We start from the raw sequence: 23,144 nt of genomic DNA, 5'->3' as shown, positions 1-23,144 counted from the left end.
ACAACTAAAATACACCAATACCATAAATAATATCATAAATTATGATGTCACTCAATGAACGACCTCAAAAACAGCTTTAAATTCCCATGTAAATGTTTATTTAGCTATTGCCCTGTGTGTAGTGGTGTTGTTGTAATTGGTAGTCTCTAGCATGATATATTGCTGTTAATTAATTCTGTTAATGTCATCATTCATCTACACAAGCACCCACCACAGTGAGAGGAACACCAACCCTCTGCAAACAGCCTTTTGTGTTCTCCAGTTGCAGCCCATTCTTTCTCTAGTTTTCATTTAAAAAAAATACAACCTGTTCTTCTTTATGACAAAACATACAAGAGATTATGAATAATCCGCTACTGGTGACCTGATACAAAATATATTTTTATTTTACAGATTGCAGGTTGAACATCATCTTCATCGGTGGTCATCATCACTATTCTCTCCAAAGCCTCACCGCTGTCCGTCGAGGGAGGAGAGGGAGGAGTGCCGGCGGTCGCGGCGCAGCATCTTAAAGGACCGCGGCATCTTAAAGGACCGCGGCATCTTAAAGGACCGCGGCATCTTAAAGGACCGCGGCATCTTAAAGGACCACAGCATCTTCCCGGACTATGGAGGTCTTGTGACACTGTGCTGCCGCTGACCGTATTCCCCACGGTGATGGATGCAGCCAGCTTCAGTCATGGCCGTGTTGGACTCCGCCGCCCGACCCACGCGGTTTCTCTGTGAGCTGAAGAGGAGGAAGAGACTACCAGACAGTCCCGGACGCTCCTCAAGCCCTGTGATTTCCCCATCCTGCTGAATGAGCCAGTGGCTCACTGGGTTCAACCCTTCTTCCTCTCTCCTGCTGTACGGACCGGTCATGGAGCTCCTGTGGGTGCTGTCGGTGTCTATGTTGACGACGTGCGCTGCCATCCCCATGGATGCGGTGGAGGAGAGCCACAGTCTGTTCACCTGTGAGCCCATAACCCTACGCATGTGCCAGGGGCTGCCCTACAACTCCACCTACATGCCCAACATACTGAATCACTACGACCAGCAGACTGCGGCGCTCGCCATGGAGGTAATGTATACCGCTGACCTGTTTTAAAGCTCCAGTTTGTGTTCCTGGAAAATGAGACCGTGAGGCAGAGTACAGGTGTTTGCTGATATATGTTGTGCGAATGATCTTTAGTGATATTCATCAGCACATTTAGAAACACATTCAGACGGAGCAGTGAGACGTAGTGGGGACTTCTTGAGACACACCTGACTTCATTTACTACTGTCTAAAAAACTAACATAATGAAATGCTAGGAAATTTAAATATGCAACATATAGCGGCTATGAATTAATCTTCTATTATTAGCACCCTCTTTTATTTATTTTTATATGAATTTATCTATTTAAAGTGGTGTAATTTATGACAGGAATAGGTAATTCCCTGATCAAAGTAAATTCAATAATTGCAGTATGTCACACTTGAATACACGCAATGTTTTATTTGAGTCATAGGTGGTAAAACGTGGAAATTAATTCATAACATATTGTGTCTAACACAGAAGTGTTGCATCTTGTTTCTGACGCGGTTTCTTTTCCACGTTCTTCCTGTCGCTGACCTTTCTTGAGCTCAAACAATTAGCCATTTGGTTGATTAGTTCATAATCAAATGATCAAATGATAAGCATTTTGATTCATCCGTTGAGTCATTTTTAAACATCTGCTGCTTTCAGCTCCTACAGTATGATGATATAAAACTGTTGGTTGAGCTAAACACCTCGGGATCTGAGAAATTGTGATGTTTTTTCATAAGTTTTTGATATTCCATTGGCTATATTAATAATGGATTGTGAACTTTGATTTGAGATTTGGACTCATTTTAGTTCTAATTTAAGCAGGAATTTTATTTTGAGTTTGCCGTTGTTTTAAATGATTTTTAGTAAAGACATGGATTAGGACATGAATAGGTACCGGCCTACATAAGTCAGGCTTACACCTCAACAAAATTATTAATAAATCCCATTTTGAGAGAAATCATTTCATATTTTGGGCATACCTAGTTATAACCCCTCGATTAGTCGACTAATCGGTCGTTTTGGTCGACTTAGATTTCTTCAGTCGAGGACCGTCCTTGTAACGACCCAGATGTTTTCAGATGTTTTCATATCAGTCTTCGAGGGGTTAAAAACATATTGCATCTGGTGCAGTCTGAAAAATGTGCGTTTTCCCCCCAAATACTGTATCTTTTGGAGATGACGTATTATGAAAAATTGGGTACCTTCAATTTTGAAATGCGTCCTTTTCTCCTGTCCCCCCCCCCACCAACACACACACACACACACACACACACACACACACACACACACACACACACACTGTTCCCCTCGCCGACCTCTTCTGAGCATTTCCTTCTGGTCCTTTCACTCTTTCTTTACTCTGTTGTCGGTGCCTCACATAGTTGTGACTCTACAGAGGTGAAACTGCACAACACACACATTGTGAGGTCAGGACAGTCTTCCTCACATGCTGATGAAGAGTTCAGTGTGCAGACACCAGCAGCAGTGATATCAAAGTGCTAGCCTACTTTCATTTGGCTGCTCTCGCTCCAGGGATTGGGAATGCATTACCAAAACATTAAGCAGAAAATTAACTTTTAATACTTGTCCCCAGAGGCACAGTGCATTATTAAATTGTCCTTAAAATGGTTTCTGGCCACCGACTGGCATGTTGACAGTGATTCACCACAACATGTAGGGACTCTTCACATTTCACATAAGCGGCTTTTGAGCAGTTAGCTACTTCAGCCTGGGAGTGAAGACCCCAGATGGTGGTTCAGATGATGGATTAAGGCTCAGGCTCCTGTGTTTAGTCCCTGTTTATTCTTCTACCCCTTAGATCATCTATAGATGTACCAGCCACAGCATCGGACTGTTGTGGCTGTGTTGTCCTCTGTGAAATGACGAGTTAGGCATTTACACACAATCATGGAGCAGATGCATCACCTCGTTAGCTTAATCCCGCCTTTGCATAGGCTGATCCCTCTGGAAGCGCAATCTATCTAGCAATTACTGGCCAAACTGCACCAAAACATTAGTCTGGCTGCAACATCTGTGTGTGTGTCAGTCAGTCCATCCATCTTTATTTACCTCACTTTATTCATTCCCTCCATCACTTTTACCCTGTGACACCTGCTCCTCCCCTCCTCGCCCGGCACGGTGGTGATGTGTGCCCAAGCCCTGGCGACCATCTGTGCCTGCTGCACTTCACTGTACGAGTGAGGGATGGAGGGAAAATCCTGGGTTATGTAATCTAGTCCGGACAGGGCCTGGCCGACCGCGGTAGCACACAGCATCACAGCATCACATCACATCACATCATCACAGCATCACATCACATCACATCATCACAGCATCACATCACAGCTGCACTCGCGTTCGGCGAAGATGCAACTGCTCCCACCTCTCCTGCCCGCTCGTACTCACCGTGTCCAAATATTCACTCTCATCTCCTGGATTTAGTTTAGACTTTTGATGGATTCTTTAAAGAAAATGCATTTAGAATGTTTAGCGTGTGAATGCGATAGATGTATGTGGTTTAGGTAGAATCGTTTCCTCATTGACGGAGATGTCGCTAAGTCGCTGCTGCGTTCGCTTTTTGCGCCTACTTCGCAGTGTGTGGGTCGCAGTGAACAGAGAGAGGCACTTCTGGTTTAGACGGTGTTCACTTTGATTGGTCATGGATCCACAATTAAGTCTCTTTTAGAGCTCATAAATGGTAGTTGGGTTTTGGATGCAAACCCCAGTAGGTTCCAAACAAGGAGAGACCACGGCTCTGCTTGGCTCTTGTTTTCCAGATAACTCGCCCTAGATCCAGTTCATGGGAGAATTCAAAGCCGGTAAGATGTCGAGGGCAGCCAAATGAGAATTGACAGTTGATTTTAAAGGGAATTGGGTCCGCTGAATAGCCGTGATAATGATGATGAATGCCCTGCACCGTGGAGAAACTGGGAGTTGGACGAGAACCAACGCCTGCCGTTCTTTCAGTTTTGGTCCAAACCCCCTGAAGTGGTGTCTGTCTGAGTCCCTTTTTTCTCCCGTCTCGCTTCTCAAGGTCTTTTCAAGGTTTTAATTTTTTGGGAAAGTGAGCGCAATTTGTCACAATATCGTTATAAACTTTCTTGTTTATTTTGTGAGGTTTACCGGAAATATTAGCATGTAGAGATGTTCATTGTAACTCTGCTGTATGAGAAATAATCATCAAACCACAACAACACATTCACAGGTGATCGTACAAACAGGACTTCCTGTGTCAGTGTTGACCGCCGAATGACCTCACAGCTGAAGTGGGACAGCGGCCTCGGGGCTGTGAGATACGGCCTGTTCCTGTGGCACAATGACACTGCGCCACGCTCACAGGAGATAAGAGCGTGGCGGATTTCACTGGCATTACAAAAAGAAGAGCGATTGGGGCTAAAATCCCTTTCTTTAGAGAGATGCACACTTTAATGTATGGCAGCGTGGGCTCACCACAGTAAATCAGTTGGAATGGTATGAACCGTCTTTGGCATTCAAGCGGAGGCCCTTTGGTTCAGTATGATACCAGCATTGTCTAATAGGGTCAGATGATAAGTAAGCAGATAGATTTGCATTTCCTTTAGGGATTTCTTTGGTGGAGGTAAATGTCACGATATTGTTATAAACATTTCTTTGTCTTGTGAGAAATTATATTTCTAAGAATTGCCGTGTGTTGATTTTAGGTTGGCCCTAAAAAAAAGTTCTGCAAAACACAGTACGTGTTTACTGGATTTACATAAAGAACTAAATGAAATGCTAAATCAAATGTTTCATTGTTTTTATAGTGGAAATCTGCATTGCCTTATTCTACAGCCAGTTGATGGAAAATGTGTCCTGAGCTTTACAAATATCTTCCAAATGTCCAGAGGAGAGGACTGTGTTTCTATAGAGGGCCGAGGTGATGGAGGAGGGCGGAGACGTGACTGTGGTGGTTAGTGTTGAGATTCTTCAAGGCCAGACAAGCGAAGGTTAATTAAATTAGATTTATTAGCGGGGTTTGTTTACATGAAGCCAAAGCCAAGCCGGCAAACCTTTTTTAATGACTGCAAGGTATGAATGTTGGGAATTCAGTGACGGTAAACAAGCCCTAAAATGTCCTATTCTGTCACAATGACCAGGTTATTCTGCCTATAGAGGCACAATAGCATCATTGGTAGTAATAGGATGGAATTTAAAAAGTCCTTTCTTGATCATCTAGATTTCAGCTTTCCATGTTATTTGTGGCGTTTTGTTCTGTTTTGTTCCGTGTGAAGGGTGAGCAGGGACACACTGACTGATCAATAGTCTGCTCTGTCCCACTTCCACTCATGTCCTTCTCCATTCAGCTCCTTAAACCAGCCTCTTGTCTCAGCTTTACAACGCATTCAGATAAACTGTGTCATGTTACAGCTGCTGCGTAGAATAACCCAGTTACTCCACCCATGCTGTGTGAATGGATTTGTAAAGGAGGTGTGTGTGTGTGTGTGTGTGTGTGTGTGTGTGTGTGTGTGTGTGTGTGTGTGTGTGTGTGTGTGTGTGTGTGTGTGTGTGTGTGTGTGTGTGTGTGTGTGTGTGTGTGTGTGTGTGTGTGTGTGTGTGTGTGTGTGTGTGTGTGTGTGAGAGTGTGAGTGAGAGAGAGTTTCAGTAAAGTGCTGATAACGCTCTCTGATGGCTGCAAGTCTGTTAAAACGGGCTGCAGTGAACTAAAAAGTACACCATGTAACATGCTCATAGTTTAAAGTAGTGAAGATGTTTCCCGGCTAAGCAGACACAGACACACACACACACACAACATGGTCTGATAAATCCTACCCAGCGTGACCCAGGCTATAAAGGAGCCTCTTGTTTTATTTAATGTCCAACACCGTGTTTATTGGCAGTGGACTGAAAGAGAGGCACATCTAGAGAGCAAGTCGCTGGTCCACAACAACCTTTCTGTGAGTGTGTGTGTGTGTGTGTGTCTACATGGACATTGCACACTGTCAGAGCACAAGGTTTTCAAACATTTCTTAGCGGTGAATGACACGGTTGACTCAGTCGACCCATCCCTCTTGTCTCGCTCACTCTCTCTGTCTCTCTCTCTCTTTCTGTCTCTCTGTCTCTCTCTGTCTCTCTCTCTCTCTGTCTCTCTCGCTCTCTGTCTCTCTCGCTCTCTGTCTCTCTCTGTCTCTCTCTCTGTCTCTCTCTCTCTCTGTCTCTCTCTCTCTCTCTCTCTCTCTCTCTCTCTGTGTCTCTCACAACCCTGCCCCCCCTCCTCCCATCTCTTTTGTCCTCCCCCTCCCCCTGCGCAGGGCTCTCCCGTTGCCCAGGGAACAGTCCCAATTGTGCTGTTAACAAAGGGAGCGGAGGCTTTCTTGCCTCCCGGGAGGTGGTCCCCTCCGCCCCGCACCCTGACCTCCTCGAACCCTGCTCTCCTTCCTCCTCCTCCTCCTCCTCCCTGGTGATGCATCACTCGTTGCCATGGCACTGAGCTTGGAAATTTGGAGAATTGGAATGGCAGCAGAGGAGAAAGGAAGATAGAGGGGGAGAGAAAATGCAGGAGGGAGGGTGTGTGTGTGTGTGTGTGTGTGTGTGTGTGTGTGTGGGGGGGGATTTCTAAAAGAACAAATCCACACAGACCAGTTGGCCACGGTGGGCTTCTTTGTCAGCAATTCATCAGTCGCCGCATCTTAGCAGCAGCCTCTGAGCCTTCATTAAAAGATTACTTTAGCATCAGCACGCTACACACACACAGCCACCCTCTGATGACTTCATTGGACGAGGCCATATTAGTATTTCATATCACGGCTACCTGATTGAAAACTTGCTGGAGAATCTCAGATATTCATGGAGGGGAAACTGAGGTCAAGGCTGTTTGTCTCAGCTCTTCAGAGGCAGACTGGTTTTCTCCTAACGATGCAGAAATATGCAAAGTCACATGTTAAGTAAACAAGTGCATGTTCACCACAGTGAACTGGTGATATGAAGATCATTATTTATTCTAGACACTAACTTTGGTTATCGTTGGTTTTTCTTCACTTTAGTCTTCCTCGTCTCTTGACTTTTATGTTGTCTACTTATGTATTTTTTGTTATTTATGGAGATTTGGTGTTGAGTGTTTCAAACATTTAGAGTTAGCGTGTGAGAGCTTTCAGGAAACACGTCTCACTCCTGCAACACTGGACAACCTCCCTCTCTGCTTGTTGTGACAATCTATTGTGATAGATATTTTAGACAGTATCTCACACTATTTCATTTGAGCAAATTTAATTTTACAATATAAATATATGTCCATCGACAGGTACTGAACACAGCAGCAGTGAACGAGCTGACTGTGACTGTGTGTGAGCTGCATATTATTCCACACTTTCACAGATCCAAAAATCCCCTCACAAACTCTCATGAATACGTAATGACTGTGGCGCGGGGATTGAAGGTGAAATAACATTAGCACCCCCCCCCTTCCCACCCCAAGGCCTGCACCAGAGTTGTGTATTACACGCTCGATTCTCCTTACACGGCCGGCTCTGGGGTGGAAAGCGCCATGACAGAGCCCTGGCCATTCATCGGTCCAGTGGTTCACCAGCTGTTCCCCGTGTGCCCATTAACGTCAAATCCCCGTGGAGAGTGTGGAGGGTCCACAGGGCCTCAGATCTTGGTGGTTGGAGCTGTTTGGGTAAAGCTGCCACGAGCCATATGTCCCATCCACCAGCAGTGAGTCCTGCCCACACTGACTCGCATGATGGGTTGGCTGCGATAAAATGGCCGAATAGAGATACTGAAGAGATGGAGGAGGGGAAGGATGCTGGAGGAGTATAAAAATAGAAAAAAGGGAAGCATGATGAATAGGAAGAGGGATGACGATGAAGAGAATCACATTGTTTTCCCCCCAGCAGATCATCACTCCCTGTAGCCTATATATTTATTCAACCGTTCCCCATGGCATCTCTGTTTGTAGTACAGTGTAGTACAGTGTAGTGTAGTACAGTGCAGTACAGTGTAATACAGTGTAGTGAAGTACAGTGCATTGTGTTCTATGGAGCACATCGGTAGCCTGCGGGAGTCAAAGCGGAGTGGAGGAGTGAAGATGCAAGCTCACTTTAGCTGCATCAGATCATGTTTGAGTGGCCAACCGACTCCGATGAGTCCTCGACTTCACAGGAGGCACAGTAGCACCCAGCACTGACAGGGGGGGGGGGCTTCCTCTCTCTCTGTTTGACCCTGACTCTAGCTGTAATGTGATAATCTAAAGATATTATTGTGAATGGCGTCTCTTTTAATAATCCCATGAAGCCCTTTTAATGCTTTTCCAATAGCAGCCACTTCTCTGTCCAGCTGTACCCACAGTACTGAGATCAGGTGTTCAGGTGTCTCAGTCTGGCTTCTCTGCTCGTACTAAAGAGGAGCTTTATTGTTTCTGATTATTTGCTGGTTTTCCTAATCCAAGTCATTTCATACTGGGTCAAACTTTGTATTGCTTCATGCGCCCCTGAGCAACTGTCATAACGGGGCCCCGCCTCCAACGCTGTACCCAGTTCTCTTCATCCATCCATGGAAGGAACATTGGTCACACACCTACACCACGGCCGTAGCAACACGGACTTTAGTGTGATGTCATCACCAGACTGCCAAGAGTATAACTCTGACTCTGAGGTTAGACTCTGTGTGTCGGCTGCCTACATGTTTGGAGAGCTTTAAATAGTCTAGTGTGATTGATGGCGTACATCTGCAGTAATAGACCATCATAACGGATGTGTCAATGCTTTATCAATACCTCACAGCATGAGTCCTCGTGCAGTGGTGCTCAATGAAACGAGATGACTCCATTTGTACAGAAATGACACGACCGACTGCTTGATTGATCTCAGCTGTGACAGGCGTGTGCGGATGAACTCTCCGCCGGGCTAAGACTCGCGTTATGTGAACACCAATCCTCGTCATCACCCATCCATCCCTGATCCCTCACAGTGGAGGTGACTAACCAGTCTGATTACTCCACTGAACATGTGTTTGTCTCGTGATATGAACAGAAGCTGCATGGATGTGAATGCTTTGTGCTTTAAGGGCCAAGCCTAGCACCCATTCTAATCCTGTTTACATGAAGACATCCCATGTGGGTGGCAGGCAAACATGCTGATGTGGCAGCCATATGGTGGGTAACGCATTGCAACAGCCGCTCAAATGTGAATGCAGTTAAGGTGGCGAACAATCGAGCAGAGCAAAAGTCTCTGAAATAATTTATTTCTGCATTCTGAGCTCAAATGTTCGGGACCTTTCTAAAGCTCAGTGCTGTGTAATATGGATTAAAGGGATGAACTGTGTTTCCAAATATCCATGTTCAGCCTCAATGACCAGTTGTGTAACAGCAGCCTCCAATTCTCATTTCATGTTTACGTTGCTTAATAATCCCATTTTGGGGTTTATTGCTATGTGGCTGAGATGCGTTTTGTATGCTTAAGGACCCAGATGGGTCAGAACAGAACTGAGCCTTATATGTTGGATACACTACTGTGTGCTGCTCCTCCTTTGACTCCGTCAGTGTAGCAGCTTTTAAATGTGGCACAAGTTCCGTAGTTTATCTCTGAGGCTGCTTTCACACTCGTAGTTGGGTTCATTTATTCCGGACCAAACGGGATGAAATAATACATTGTTGACTTTTAGTTCTGGTCCGGTTCCTGTTCACGCAAACTTCTTACAAACGAACCAAGAGGAGTAAACTTTATCGGTATAATTAGACTGCAGATCAACTGCATGTTATGAAGAACGAGTGACCGGTACAGACGGGACTGTACAGAGGACGCTCTGCAGTAATGATTCTGGGCTTTTTGACTTTTCACCTTCACACACTTGTTCACAGACTAATGAAGTAACAAAGTACACAGAGTCGAGCACATGTTGATTCATATAAGTGGCCTCATACAGATCAATTATTAGATTGATTCCTGAACAGATTTCACAATCAGAAGATTGATTTATTAGTAGTTTAGCTTTTGAAATGATGCTCAAACACGTCACCAGCTCTCATACAACCCTGGGACAAACGAACCACACCAGAGTCCGGTGGGAAGCAGACCGACCCACCTTTTCAGGCGGTCTTTGTTCTTGTTGTTTGGTGCCCACCAGGGTCGACGGACCCGAGTTAGTCTTAACCAGACCAAAGCTCTGTGAAAGTGTCACTGGTAACTTCACGTATTCCCAACATTCTTCCTTCAACAGACATCCGTTAACGGTTCACGGCTGAACGTGTTTCTACCACAGAGACAAGTCCTCGTTAATATCCACCCGTCTAACAAACACTGAGACAGACGGTCCCCTGCCTCCCCTCCCCCTGCTTGTCCCTCCGTCTCTAAATGTTGGGGGATGGCAGGTAGCATTAGTCTTACTGGAGGCTTCTCTGTATCACACACCAGCACCGAGGTGTTCATGCATACAGACACATGTAACCGTGCGCTCTTGGACGTGTGGGTTCGTGTATGCTTTCCCTCTCACCGACACACTCTGTGCATTTGCATGTTAACAACTTGCCCCACAGATGCTTCCTGCGCTCCTGCCTCTTGGCTCCGTTTATATGCGAGAGGCCATTATGTTGCCGGTACGTGGGTGTGTTAGCATGTAAATAATATACTTCCGTCAGTCCTTTGGCTTATGCGTGTGTGAGTGTATGCGCGTTGCCGCAGTGTGTCAGTCAGCCACAGCGTGGTCCTCCCTGTAACACAAAGGTCCTGTCAGCGTGTGTGTGTGTGTGTGTGTGAGAGAGGTGGGGGTGGCCCAGCTTGTTGTGCTCCTCCTGTCTGAAGGTTGGAGGGAAGGATGAGAGAGGGGATGGAGGAGGGGGGGGCTAACATCATGGGGTGGAGGGGATTATTAGGAAAGAGGCCAGAGTTGTTTTTGTGGGCTCATCTCCAGAAAGTGTCGGAGTCATGCTCCACTGATCTCTTTGTGCCTCTCTCTGGCCCTCGTTGTGAAGCTGGGGCCACACTCCGGCTGTGTCTTCCTAAACTGTTTCAAATAACAGAGTTTTATTCTTGAGTGCTGTTGTTTTTATTCACACTTGCATTGCTTTCCCCTCCGTCTCCACCTGCAGCCGTTCCATCCCATGGTGAACCTCCAGTGCTCTCCGGAGCTCCGGATGTTCCTGTGTGCACTCTACGCTCCGGTGTGCACCGAGTACGGGCGGATGACTCTGCCCTGTCGCCGCCTCTGCCTGCAGGCCAAGAGCGACTGCTACAAACTCATGGACATGTTTGGTGTCAGCTGGCCGCAGGAAATGGACTGCAACAGGTTGGTAGAACAGCAGTGATCCTTCTCCCCTGGGTTAACCTCAGCAGCAACAGCCCGGCTGCATCAGTAATCTCAGCAGATTGTCTTTGTGAGGAGTCCAGCGAGTGTGTGAAAAGTAACATGTCTGAACCATAATAATGAAGAGCCTTCGAGGAATACCATGATCTCCAGAAACTGGTGATCTGATTTTGAGAACTGGCTGCTAAACACTTCAACTTAATTCAAACTCTGTTTGAATCCCAGAGGGTAAACCAGATAATTGATTCAGTCAACCACACATCAAATTACACACATCAGTAGCAACACGCCACACGGACTGGTCCAACACGTCACACGGACTGGTCCAACACGTCACACGGACTGGTCCAACACGTCACACGGACTGGTCCAACACGTCACACGGACTGGTCCAACACGCCACACGGACTGGTCCAACACGTCACACGGACTGGTCCAACACGTCACACGGACTGGTCCAACACAGGACTGCAATGCCAAAAACAACATCGCATTCACACATCGTCACAATGAGAAGAGATGACGTAAAAAAATATGATGAAGGAATTGAGCAAGTAAGCATTTTACAAGAGTTCTATATTTCCTGTTAACCCTTAGGCACCTGGCTGGCACGCACGCACAGTAAACGCTCTCTAGAATGGCGTATCTGTCTCAGACTAGTTTCAAGGCTCTGCCAGTTGAATTTCTTCTCCTTTTTCCTGCACTTCTGTGAGCGCCATAGAAGATGAATTCATCAATCTTAAAAAGCTATGAGAGGCTTTTGAACTGGTTGGCAGTAATTTAGTGTTGGCAGTAATCTGAACAGTGAACTATCCCTGAGATCATCCCGTCTCATCTCCTCTCAGGTTCCCAGACTGTGACGAGTCGTACCCCCGTCCCGTGGACCTGCTGTCCGGCTCGGACACGACTGAATCCCCCATCTCCGTCCAGCGGGACTACGGCTTCTGGTGTCCGAGAGAACTCAAAATCGAGCCCGAGCTCGGTTACTCCTTCATGGGGGTCCGCGACTGCTCCCCCCCCTGCTCCAACATGTACTTCACGCGGGAGGAGCTGACGTTCGCCCGCTACTTCATCGGGGTGGTTTCCATCGTCTGTCTGTCCGCCACCCTCTTCACCTTCCTGACTTTCCTCATCGATGTGTCGCGCTTCCGCTACCCGGAGCGTCCGATCATATTCTACGCCGTGTGCTACATGATGGTGTCCCTGGTGTTCTTCCTCGGGTTTCTGTTGGAGGACAAAGTTTCCTGTAACGCAGCGAGTCCCGGGAGGTTTAGGGCTTCAACAGTGACCCAAGGCTCCCATAATAAGGTCAAAATACATATTTTCCTGACTGTATGTTATTCGGTTTGTCTCCTGCCTAGATATTGATATTGATCCTCCACCTGTACATTCTCTCTCTGTCCCAGGCCTGCACCCTCCTCTTCATGGTGCTGTACTTCTTCACCATGGCCGGCAGTGTCTGGTGGGTCATTCTGACCATCACCTGGTTCCTGGCGGCTGTTCCCAAGTGGGGCAGTGAGGCAATAGAGAAGAAGGCCCTCCTGTTCCACGCCTGTGCCTGGGGCATCCCCGGCGTCCTCACCGTCACCCTGCTCGCCATGAACAAGATCGAGGGAGACAGCGTCAGCGGGGTGTGCTTTGTGGGGCTGTACAACCTGACGGCCCTGCGCTGGTTCCTGCTGGCTCCGCTGGGATTGGACGTAGTGGTGAGGAAGAGTAGAACAAGAGAACATGTTTTAATTGTGCTGCCTCACCTTGACGGGAGCAGAGAGATAATGAGGGTGTAATGTATGAAAAGCATTCCTGAGAAGTGAAAGCATAGCATTCAGTGCTAACAGATGCAGCCGGTCAACACTGATCTGGTTTACAAGATCACTGAAAACCATGAACCCATCCCTCTGTCCCATCCTCCCAGGTTGGTGTGGCACTGCTGCTGGCAGGCATAGCAGCGCTGAACAGAGTCCGCATGGAGATCCCACTGGAGAAGGAGAACCAGGAGAAACTGGTGAAGTTCATGATCCGCATCGGCGTGTTCTCCGTGCTCTACCTGGTCCCTCTGCTGGCCGTCCTGGCCTGCTACCTTTACGAGAACAGCCACCGGGCCATCTGGGAGACCACCTGGGTCCAGGAGAAGTGCAGAGATTACCACATCCCCTGTCCCTACCAGGTAATGTACATAACTCTGTCAGGGCTCCCACAAGTCCTGGAAAACCTGGAAAACACCTGGTTGACCAACTTTCTAGTCATGGAAACCATTTTCCAATGAACTACTAGTCTATTAGAGCTCCCCAACACAGATGGCATTGCCGTTATATTTAGGCTAACATTAACGTTAAATTGTAGTTTATGGAACAGAGTATTTTGAGGAGACTTAAGAAGATGTGCAGAAATCATTAACACATTGCAAGTTGTACTGGTTATGACTCCTATTTCCCTAGATAATTTGGGCACAAAACAAAGAATATTTTACCTGCAAGTTAAAGATATGTATTTGTAGTTTCTTTGCTATAGGCTAATAATAGCTAAGCTTGTCTGCACGCATATTTGCTGTCATCAGATCTCCCCCTCTTCTGTGAAACATGCACAGAGATGGAGAACAAGTCACAATCTGTGATTTCTGCTGATGTCTAACACCATATGGTCATGACACACATTATCACTTATTACACATGCAAACAGTATATGTAATTATTGCAATATAACATTTTGCTGTTGCTGAAATATCCCATAATCCCACTCACTTCAGTTTTATAACCCTACGTATAGTCCCTTGGAGGTGCTGAGATACCGGTGCGTTTACTCACAGACGTCTATCACAGTGTGCACAGATGTTTGTGCACATTACATGTACAACTGGGACTTTTGCAAGGAAGCTAGAAGACAGAGCAGGAGCTAACAGCTGGGAGGAGGCTGACAACTGCCAGATGTGTTTGCACACAGAGACATTAGAGAGCAGGATGCTCAGTGAGTGTGTGTGTGTCCTGGATATGACCAAACACTGTGCATTCAAACACTACACACACACACACACACACCGTCATATATGAAACAAACGAGTGCTTGTCCTCCGTAGCTTGCTTCACAGAGCTGCTACAGTCTGCAGCATCAGTGTACACACACACACACACACACACACTCCACCTGATAGAGCTGTTAATAATTCAAACGATGCTCTCTCTCCCAGGTATCACCTCCCATGTGAGCGTGCCTTAGCACATCCGCTTTCTCCACTGCATGTTCAAAGTGGATAGTGATCGTTCTAGAACAGGGAGGGAGGGAGTGCTGCAGGTGTGCATCTACTGCACACCTGCAGACTACAGGTGTGTGTTGTATTGTTATCAGGGGTTCAGTGCTGTGCTGCAGTAATAGTCTCTCTCTGTCACTGGTATTTATTTTCACTTGATCTGGGTCTCAGTCAGAGACTCTGACTCTCCTGTGTACTTGTTGTGAAATAGGCAGTGACGTTGGGTTCCGTGACTTTGCACCACTAGACGCTCACTAGAACTCATTCGATGTGTAGAAATGAGCTGAGTTGGCGACCCGAAAGTCGCAGCATTGTGGTGATGTAGAGCTACAGCTGTGGGCAGAGATGCATGAGCATTGTGTAAGATCAGAGTGGTGCTCTTAATCTGTCACGTAAACACTGCATTGTGTGTGTGCAGTGCAGTAATCCTCTGTGTGTGTGTGTGTGTGTGTCTGCTGGAGAGGACGGGTCAGTGGGGTCAAACTGCACCATGTACAGACTGTAGTTACAGCAGATCTGAGCACAGTTCTCCTCTTACTCCGTACAATAGTGCACTGTGGAGATGCCTCTAGGGCCAAAATCACACAAAGTTTCAACGTAGTTTCCACCCCTCCCCCCAACCCTGCTCTGTTCATACGACAGTACGCATCCACACACACAATGTCAGTAACGTGCATCAGTAGATAGCTTAGACTCAAAGTGCCTCACTATATTTATCTTAAAAGCCTTCCCTGAGGCTCAGACCTCCACTCTGCTGAACACACACACACACACACACACACACACACACACACACACACACACACACACACACACACACACACACACACACACACACACACACACACACACACACACACACACACACACACAGAGATTGGTGATCGAGCCCTAAGCTCCTGTGTAGCAGCAGAACGTAGTCCATACTGTCTGTAATGAGGACGTTGGTTGTAGTCTCATCTCTCTGCTGTAATGAGTGTGGATCGCTGGGCCTCAGGGCCCACTCATAATGAGTCCACTATGACTCCGTCTGTGTGGGACTGCGTGATAGTGAGCACATAATGAGACGGAAAGAGAGGAGGAGATCCTGATTCTGGGCTTCAGTGCAGGCCAGCTGGCAGCAGGCAGCAGTGTGGTGACTCGGCACGGCGTCGTTACGTCTTCTCTACTGGAGATGAAAGACTTCACAGTCAGCGTAGAACAGTATTTACACTGTTTGTACATGCAATGCCTTGTTATGATAGTTGGATCCACACTGACCTACAGTTACTTCAATCCTACATCACCACAAATATGATCTGCACTGGACAGACTTTAATATTTATGAAGTGAACATAAAACCTGTTAGATGTTAACCTGCACTGGTAAATACCGTAGAATGACCATGAAAGAGAAGTGAAAAGACAATAAACACGTAGGAAGCAGCAGAAACTACTACTAGGACTGTCAGTTATCAGCTGTTAGAGTATGTCTGTCAGTGATGGTATCGAACACGAACACACACGAACACACACACACACGAACACACACACAAACACACGAACACACGAACACACACACACACGAACACACACACACCAGAGAATAAGCACAGCCCTGTGCATGTCTGTGCCCTGTAGGTGGAGCGCACCAGCCGTCCTGACCTGGCCTTGTTCCTGATCAAGTACGTGATGATGCTGATCGCGGGCATCCCCTCTGTGTTCTGGGTGGGCAGTAAGAAGACCTGCTTCGAGTGGGCCAGCTTCTTCCACGGCAAGAGACGCAAAGAGTACGTTCTGAATGCACACCGATGTCCTCAGGCTGTTTACTGTCACACTGCCAGCTGATGGGCAGTTCATTAAGCTGTACACATGGCTTTAGAGATATATTTGACTTCTTTTCTCACTTTTTTAGAATTACATTTTTATGATATTTCGACATATACTCTGTTATACTATATTATGGATTTTAATGCCTTTTTTAAACATAGTATACTATGACTTGTTTATGCCTTTTCTTCGACATACTATAATTTTTTGATGACATTTTGAGACATATATTATATACTTTATTCAACAGCAGCACATTACTTTAGCTCACAGTTACTCACCGTAGGTAATAAAGTGGCTCTGGATAAGTGCCTCATACAGTAATATGAGACAAACATGTACTGATGCTGGTCTCTTCTGCTGAGGTCAAACACTGTCCTGTACTGCTGGTTGTCTAGTGACAGTCAGTGTGTATACATGTGTGTACATGTACATAGATGTATGTAGCTGTACATAGATGTGTGTACATGTACATAGATGTGTGTACATGTGTGTACATGGCTTGGTGTTGAACACTGGCCCTTCTCTGCGCTCACTCCCCTCCCCTCCAAACTCAGAGCATTAACCCCCTCTCCCACCGCCTGCTCCACCCACTCCTCCATTCTCTTCTACCACCCCCACCACCCCACCACCTTCCCCCTGTCCCTCCCCTCCCTGTTGCGTCTCTCCCTGCCCTCCCTTCCTCCACTCCCCTCCTCCTCCTCCTCTTGCTCCACTCCCTCCCTGCCCTCCTCCTTCACCTGCTGCAGCGGGATGGTCAACGAGAGCAGACAGGTGCTCCAGGAGCCCGACTTCGCCCAGCTGCTGCTCAGGGACCCCAACGCGCCCATCGTGAGGAAGTCCCGGGGGACGTCCACCCAGGGGACCTCCACCCACGCCTCGTCCACCCACCTGGCCATGTTGGATGAACCGCCCAGCGCCAGCACCAGCCGGGCCGGCTCGGTCCGCAGCGCACGCTCCAAGATGAGCAGCTACCACGGCAGCCTGCAGCGCCCCCGAGACGACAGGTGGGTCTCATATCCTTCAGAGGTGGTTTGTGTCTGTCCTGCATTGGTCCACAGAGAGCCCGGCTCCTGATGCTGCCGTTTGTCTTTGTCCCAGATATACGGCCTCCAGTTTCCGGGCCACAGACGACCGGCTGCTCTACGGAAGCATGTCTCGCCTCAACGACCAACCGCAGTCCAGACACTGCAGCACCAACCGCCTAGACAGCCTATCACGGCACGGCTCCACCCAACGACTGGAGAGCCAATCACGGCAGAGCAGTGTCAGGGACCTCACCAGCACCACCCAAGCCGTCTTTGGTGTCCCTGGAAACGGGATTCACAGAGTCCTGGAGGAGGACGGAGCTACAGCCTGAAGAGGATCTGAGATGCTTCTGAAGATGGAAGATGTGACTGGAAGGGAGAGGGAAAGATGACTTCTTTCTTTTCCTAGAGAATTAAAGAATGCGTGAGGATCCACAGTAAGCCTGACAAAATGCAGAGGAGCAACCACTGTGGAGTCCTCTCCTGTTGAATTTGGGAGCTCAGCGCTGAGGCACAGTTTACTGACGACGTTAGCTAGAACAGGGCTCCATCCAGCCAGACCAAGAGGACTGAGTGTGGATCGATGCCTTAAAATGTCCTCTCAGCTTTACTCAACCCACTAGCTGATCCTACGGTCCTGATGACGACCTGTGGATAACCAACACTGGAAAATGACTGTTGGACCTACTTTACTGAGCAGTCGAGAAACACTGGACTGTTTGTGACTTGTACTGCACTTGTTTGTATAAAGGGACTGAGTGATGGTTAGACACGGTGCTCGTTAGCAGTCGGGGGGGCGTGTTCTTTTTTTCAACACTTACTGGCTACGTTTGAAATGTGTTGCTGTCTCCACTCTTTTTAGTTTTAAATAGAATTTTGGGAACTTAACCTGCTGAAAACGTATTTATAAAGGACATTTATTCACAGCTGATTTGAAACTCCCCGTGAGGGGGAACACATTAGTTTAGAGAACCACCTCTGGGAAGCACTCTACAAATGCTGTATATGACTCCTGAACTTTACTGTAAAGCATTGTCTCATTCAAAAAAAATTTTTTTTTTACATATTGAGGTACTTCATTGCTTTGCTGTGATGTAATAAGAGGAAAAATGTTTGTTTGCCAGAATGCAAGGGCTAAAATACAGGAAAAGCTGAATCCAAACTCCTGCCTTATGACCGAACAATGAGCAGATTCTACTGACGGCATGATGACCGACCAACTCAGTGGAAAGAAGAGTCAAAGGCTTCTACTTCAACATCTGCCTGTTAGGAGCTGAACAGCTAGTGTTTCTGCTGCTAGCTAGCTAGCAGCTAACACAGTGGGTACGATGTCTGTTCAGTGGTTCTGCTTTGTGTGAACACACCTTCAGTTTGAATAGATAGAGAGCCCTTAAATTAGAATCAGTAGTTTGTCCCGTTTCAAATGTGACCTTACATGTGTGGCTACTGTCAAATGTTAGACCAACATTTCCTCTAGTGGCAAAACTTGTATAGATGTAAAAAGGGAACTGTTGTAATAAAGTTTTTGTAAAGAACGGACAGAGAGACGTTCATCAGAAGTAATGACCACACGGCGACACACTGGTTTGTATTTGTAACAGCCCTCCGCTTTATTGAAATACATCGGAGTCAGGTTAATATAATGAGTTCTCCACAGAAGTGTGGCAGCCAGTTCCATACATTATTTTTTGTTTCGACCTTACACCTTAAATATTTTTTTTTTGTGCAAAAAAGAATCTACATCACCTGTAGTGGGTTATCCTCAGTAAAACGCCCAAACCGTTCAAAAAGGAGCAAGTCCAAGTAAAACAAACCGAAAAACAAAAAATGATTACATCTATAACATGCAAAACTGTACAAATTATTACAAAGCAATCCTAGAAAAAAACAAAGTGTAATATGATATGAAAGAGCAAAATAATATCGAAGGTACTGTAGATAAGACCTCACTGAAATGCAAAGGCGTTTGAATTATTTATTTTGTATTATTTTCTTCTTCTTAAATGTTACCACGGTGGCACCTCAGCCATAAGTCACCTTCTTCTTCCTGTCCTCTCCACCGGGTCACATCTACTGCTCACTACAGCCAGACTCATCTCTATCTCTCTCTCTCTCTCATCCATCCATCAAACAGACTCATTTTCATCAAAATGAAAAGAATTCATTGGTTCTGACATTTCCTGAGTTTCTCCGCCCCTCTCCTTAAACTGGCATGTCTAGGGTCAGTTTTTCTGTACAATAATGGCCAATAATAAAACACCTGGCTAAAACAGCCCGCCCCCCCCCCCCTCTAATACATTCTACAGACACTCCAGACTCACTAGCCTTACAAGAGGTGGTTGTTTGTTTGGAATAAAAGCAGCTGCGTCACACTGAGGCGTTCCAAACCTCCCGTCTCTCTGCTTAAAAAATGGCTTAAAAAAACCAAAAAAAACTTGGAATGGGTTTTTTAGCACTGTGTTCAAAACCGGGGAATCGGCAGGAATGAGCACCGACGAACTCGTTTCCCTTTCTAACAAACAAGAAAAAAGTGGAGGGTTGTGACCCAGGAATCTGTTCGGCACATGAAGCTCTCAGCCTGTTCCTAAACACAGCATGTGCGCTCTTCTCACAGATAATACCACATTAGAACCACATTGTAGTTAGTGTTCAATGTCGGGACACTTTTCAGCCCCGTGCTTATTGTTCCCTTACAGTTTCACCTCATTCTGCCCTATGAGCGACTCCTCAAGTCAAATGCTTCTTCTATGGGTCTGTCAGCAGAGGGAGATGAACAGAGGTAAGTGGTTTTGGCTGTGAACGCCCCGCTCTCCTGCCAGGAGCTGCCACGCCGTAAAATGCTCTTTCAGAGGCTTTTCCACGCTGCCAAAAAAAAGCCGCCTGGAGGGGGTTTAGAGATCCAGCCCTGTGAGATCTACAGACAACAGGTAGCCCTGAGGTCATTGTATCTGCGCTTTATCAAGACAAAACGGTGCTAACTCTTAAGTGTTTACATTCTCATTTTAGTGTTGTTCTCGTTAATCAAGAGCTCTTACAAGTGTTGCTTTGTAGTGAACAGATCAACCAAAACTTCAGTATATGCAAAGGCTGTGAGAAAGACTAAACAGTGTCCAAGTCTCCCTCTTTTTGGTTAAATCACGCTCAGTGGAAGGACTGCTCTCCCCATCCAGGCACCACAGCCCGTTCACAACACACACACTGACTGTTGATGAAATGATCAGAGCAGGACAAGGCATTGGCTGCATAAAAACACCACCTCAGTGTGTGTGTGTGATAGTTCACGTGTTCACTCTACAGTACGGCAGCAGTGTCCATCCATACGGGAGGTTTCTTCACTCAAACCGAGTGGGGGAAAAAGTGAAAAATCAAAACAAACACACAATGCGTGTCGTACATACGATATAAAACAAACCAATCTAAAATCAATCGGTAAAAAAAGAAAACTGGAAAGTGGTTTAAAATGGCCTTTTTGTGTGAATACAACCCCAAATCACTCAGAAGAAACAAAACATGGAAAATAAAAGCGAAAGAGGATTTTGTGTCTTTCCCGTGTAGTTCGCTATAGTATTTTCCTTATCATATATTACTCTCTACTTTGAACCTATGTACATTATTGTGGTGGAACCCGCGAGCTGTTCAGTTTGGTTGTACAGCAAAGTGGGACGTCAGCGCTACGATGGAGGACACGTCCAGGGGCTGCTGGATGATGTCACTCACACTGGACCAATGAGGGAGAGAGTAGCACAGAGGAGCTGTGGTGATGTCACGCTGCTTGTTGCTGATGGTCAAAATAAAACAATATTATAAAGTCACTGCACTTAATATCATGAGCAAAAGAAATAACAAAAATCATTGCTTTCCTTTCTCTTTTTTTTTTTTTTTACATTTTCAATTTTTGCAGCACCCAAAGAGAAAGCAAAGGAGGGAAGAGAGGAGGGGCTAAGCTCCACCCGTCTGATTCAGGCCATGAAGCAAACCTAGCTTTCCTCGCCTAAGATTGATAAATAAATTAAAATATTGTCCCCTAAAACCCAGAGGGTCCTATGTACAAGTACAAATCACCTTCTCTCCATAATAATCCTCTTCTCTTTTTGTTGCATCGTGAGGTTTTAGAGTCTAGAGTGAATCTCAACAGGGGCCAAGGACAGAGGGGCCAAGGACAGAGGGGCCAAGGACAGAGGGACGACGCTTCGCTTGGTAGCTGAACTGAGCCGAGAGCTTCCCTTTCCTGTATCATACGTTCTGAATCCACACATGAACACATGCCCAGCTTCTCTCAAACGCACACACACAATTTGCACCCTCAAACATCAGCGCCCACGTGTCCACTACCACTCGTATTTCAGAACGACGGACTCTCTCTCAGTGTCCTGGAAGTACGACGAGAGACAAACTGAGGTTGTAAAAGTGGGACGAATGTTCGTTGGGAGGTGCAGTTCTCTGGGCAGTGAGGGGGAGTATTCAGAGAGGATGCGAGAGGCGGAGGAGGGTTTTTTGGAGTCCTGTGCTGTCGGTCAGATCGGTGGGGTTGTTGGGGGGGGGGGGGGGGAGGGGGGGCTGACGGAGGCTCATGTGTCCCAGCCCATGCGGTCTGTGCTCTCCAGGGACAGGGACTTGGCCTTGTGTGGGGAGGCCGGACTGGGAGGGCTGCTGAAGGTGGAACTGTTGGAGGCTGTGGAGTGACGGGGCGAGTCCGAATCCTGGAGGAGGAGGAGAGGAATGGAGAGAGAGAGAGAGAGAGAGAGAGAGAGAGAGAGAGGGGTGAAGAAAGTGGGTGAACAGGGGTAAAACTGCATAAATCAGATGATGAAAGCAGCAATTCTACATAAACATAAACTACAATAATTCTATGTGTCAGTCCTCTAAAGTAACTGATTCTGTGTGGACTTGTGGGGGATGAAGGCTCCCTGCTCTGCTCTATGTAAGCATGCAGATTCTGTCTCCCTGTTTAGGGGGGAGGACAGATGGAAACGCAGATTGAATTCAATCATTGCTCCCCCCCCACCCCACCCTCGTCTTCCACTACATTCCACATCATCAGCACATGAACAGCTCAATTGACCAGAAATGATCAGCTGAAGGAAAACAAACATGCAGCCAGGCCAGATGAGGGGGGGGTAACCCTTCATACTGTACAGCACATACAGTATGACTGACTTATGGGAGGACATTAAACCAGACAGGATGCCTGCCACTCCTTCCCTCTAAGCTCCACTGCCACTCCACCATCTACGGCTGCAGTAACAACACACCGTAGCTATGAAGCATCACGCGTTCACACACTCGCACTGCAAAGTGCCATCAGCCATCTATTCCTCACATCTCACACGCAGGAGCCTTTCACAAGTCAATGTAGATGGGCAGCTGTCTGTTCTTTATGTGTTGACTGCAGAGGCTGCAGAGTTTGTGTATTGGGAGAAGCACTGCCCAGCTACATTTGTCTATGCGACACCCATATGAACCAGTCAGTCATTGTCTTTTGAACCAGAGATGCAATCTCATGAAATCAATCACTTTGATGTATTTTCCCTTCACAGAAAGAGTGATATCCTGCAGGGAGCTGAGTGGAACCCTGAGCACGCTCATTGTTGGGTATCCGTCTGGCCTAGTTGTGCTCTGAGCCGGACTGCTCTTGGTTAGAAACATGGGGCTGAGTGGAAGCAGACATGCTCTGTGATTGTGGGACGACGTGTTCAGAAGCAGCAGCCTATTCAAATCAGAAAAGGGACACATGACACAGGCCAGGCGAGGGCAGACT

General features: G+C 46.9%; 2 protein-coding genes across 2 annotated transcripts in view; one reads left to right on the top strand and one right to left on the bottom strand.

Annotated features, from left to right (window-relative positions):
• The first annotated feature begins 859 nt into the window (after positions 1-859).
• fzd3a (frizzled class receptor 3a) lies at positions 860-17,718 on the top strand. The gene is made up of 8 exons (XM_076083553.1): positions 860-1,060; positions 11,092-11,288; positions 12,152-12,614; positions 12,713-13,012; positions 13,222-13,473; positions 16,170-16,318; positions 17,108-17,365; positions 17,460-17,718. The coding sequence occupies exons 1-8, from the start codon at positions 860-862 to the stop codon at positions 17,716-17,718; spliced, it is 2,079 nt and encodes a 692-aa protein (XP_075939668.1).
• Positions 17,719-18,971: 1,253 nt separating this feature from the next.
• cdc42bpab (CDC42 binding protein kinase alpha (DMPK-like) b) overlaps positions 18,972-23,144 on the bottom strand; it is a 71,808-nt gene continuing 67,635 nt past the window's right edge. Inside the window, 1 exon segment of the mRNA XM_076083552.1 lies at positions 18,972-22,086. Within this exon segment, the coding sequence (XP_075939667.1) occupies positions 21,955-22,086 (132 nt within the window). The 3' untranslated portion in view covers positions 18,972-21,954.

This window comes from Anarhichas minor, unplaced genomic scaffold (assembly GCF_050575085.1).
Source record: "Anarhichas minor isolate MPS153535 unplaced genomic scaffold, ASM5057508v1 ptg000136l, whole genome shotgun sequence".
In the NCBI taxonomy this organism is placed as follows: Eukaryota; Metazoa; Chordata; class Actinopteri; order Perciformes; family Anarhichadidae; genus Anarhichas; species Anarhichas minor.
This window is presented reverse-complemented; position numbering and strand designations above follow the sequence as displayed.

Coding starts and splice junctions, on each gene's coding strand:
- fzd3a (XM_076083553.1), top strand. CDS start 860: ATGGAGCTCCTGTGGGTGCTGTCGGTGTCTATGTTGACGACGTGCGCT. Junction 13,474..16,169: donor ACATCCCCTGTCCCTACCAG/GTAATGTACATA, acceptor TGTGCCCTGTAG/GTGGAGCGCACCAGCCGTCC. Junction 16,319..17,107: donor CACGGCAAGAGACGCAAAGA/GTACGTTCTGAA, acceptor CACCTGCTGCAG/CGGGATGGTCAACGAGAGCA.